Below are 477 nucleotides of genomic sequence, written 5' to 3'. Positions count from 1 at the left end.
GCGGCTCTGGGACCTGCGGCCCCGCCAGGCGCAGTCGCTTTCGCTTTTGCTTTGGCCCCCGAGGGTTCCGAGAGGTGCAGAGCGGTGACAGATCCGTGACTCAGCGTCCCCACCCCTGCTGGCGAAGGAGCCCTGCGGACCGCCGCGGCCCCGCATAGCCACCCCTGTCCCCGGGACGCACGGGCCGTGCTCGGTGGGGACCAAGGACTTTACCCACGCAAGCCCGGGAACCTCCCGGTCCTCCGCGCTCCTCGTGCTCCGGGACCTCCAGTGTGCACTCGGTCTGGTGTCCCCACTGCGGAGAGAGTGGGCAAAGTCATCAGACAGCAGACTCTCTCCAGACCCCTCTGCGGCTCGGATCCACTCGACCTTGCCCCGCGCGGGTCGCCTCCAGCTGCTCCGCCTTCGACTTTCCTGGTCTCCCTCCGGGGCCCTGCGCTCGGTTCCGAGCGAGCTGCCGGCCTGGGTGAGTGCCGG

The 477-nt window shown here is 70.0% G+C and overlaps 1 protein-coding gene across 1 annotated transcript in view; it reads right to left on the bottom strand.

The window, feature by feature from the left end:
• Window positions 1-477, bottom strand: part of IL15RA (interleukin 15 receptor, alpha) — a 50,088-nt gene that overhangs the window by 48,883 nt on the left and 728 nt on the right. Inside the window, 1 exon segment of the mRNA XM_011957082.1 lies at window positions 214-462. Within this exon segment, the coding sequence (XP_011812472.1) occupies window positions 214-462 (249 nt within the window).

The sequence above is a fragment of the Colobus angolensis genome, unplaced genomic scaffold (assembly GCF_000951035.1).
Source record: "Colobus angolensis palliatus isolate OR3802 unplaced genomic scaffold, Cang.pa_1.0 Scaffold432, whole genome shotgun sequence".
Lineage (NCBI taxonomy): Eukaryota > Metazoa > Chordata > Mammalia > Primates > Cercopithecidae > Colobus > Colobus angolensis.
The sequence above is the reverse complement of the archived record's forward strand: the minus strand, read 5'-3'. Positions and strand labels throughout refer to the sequence as shown.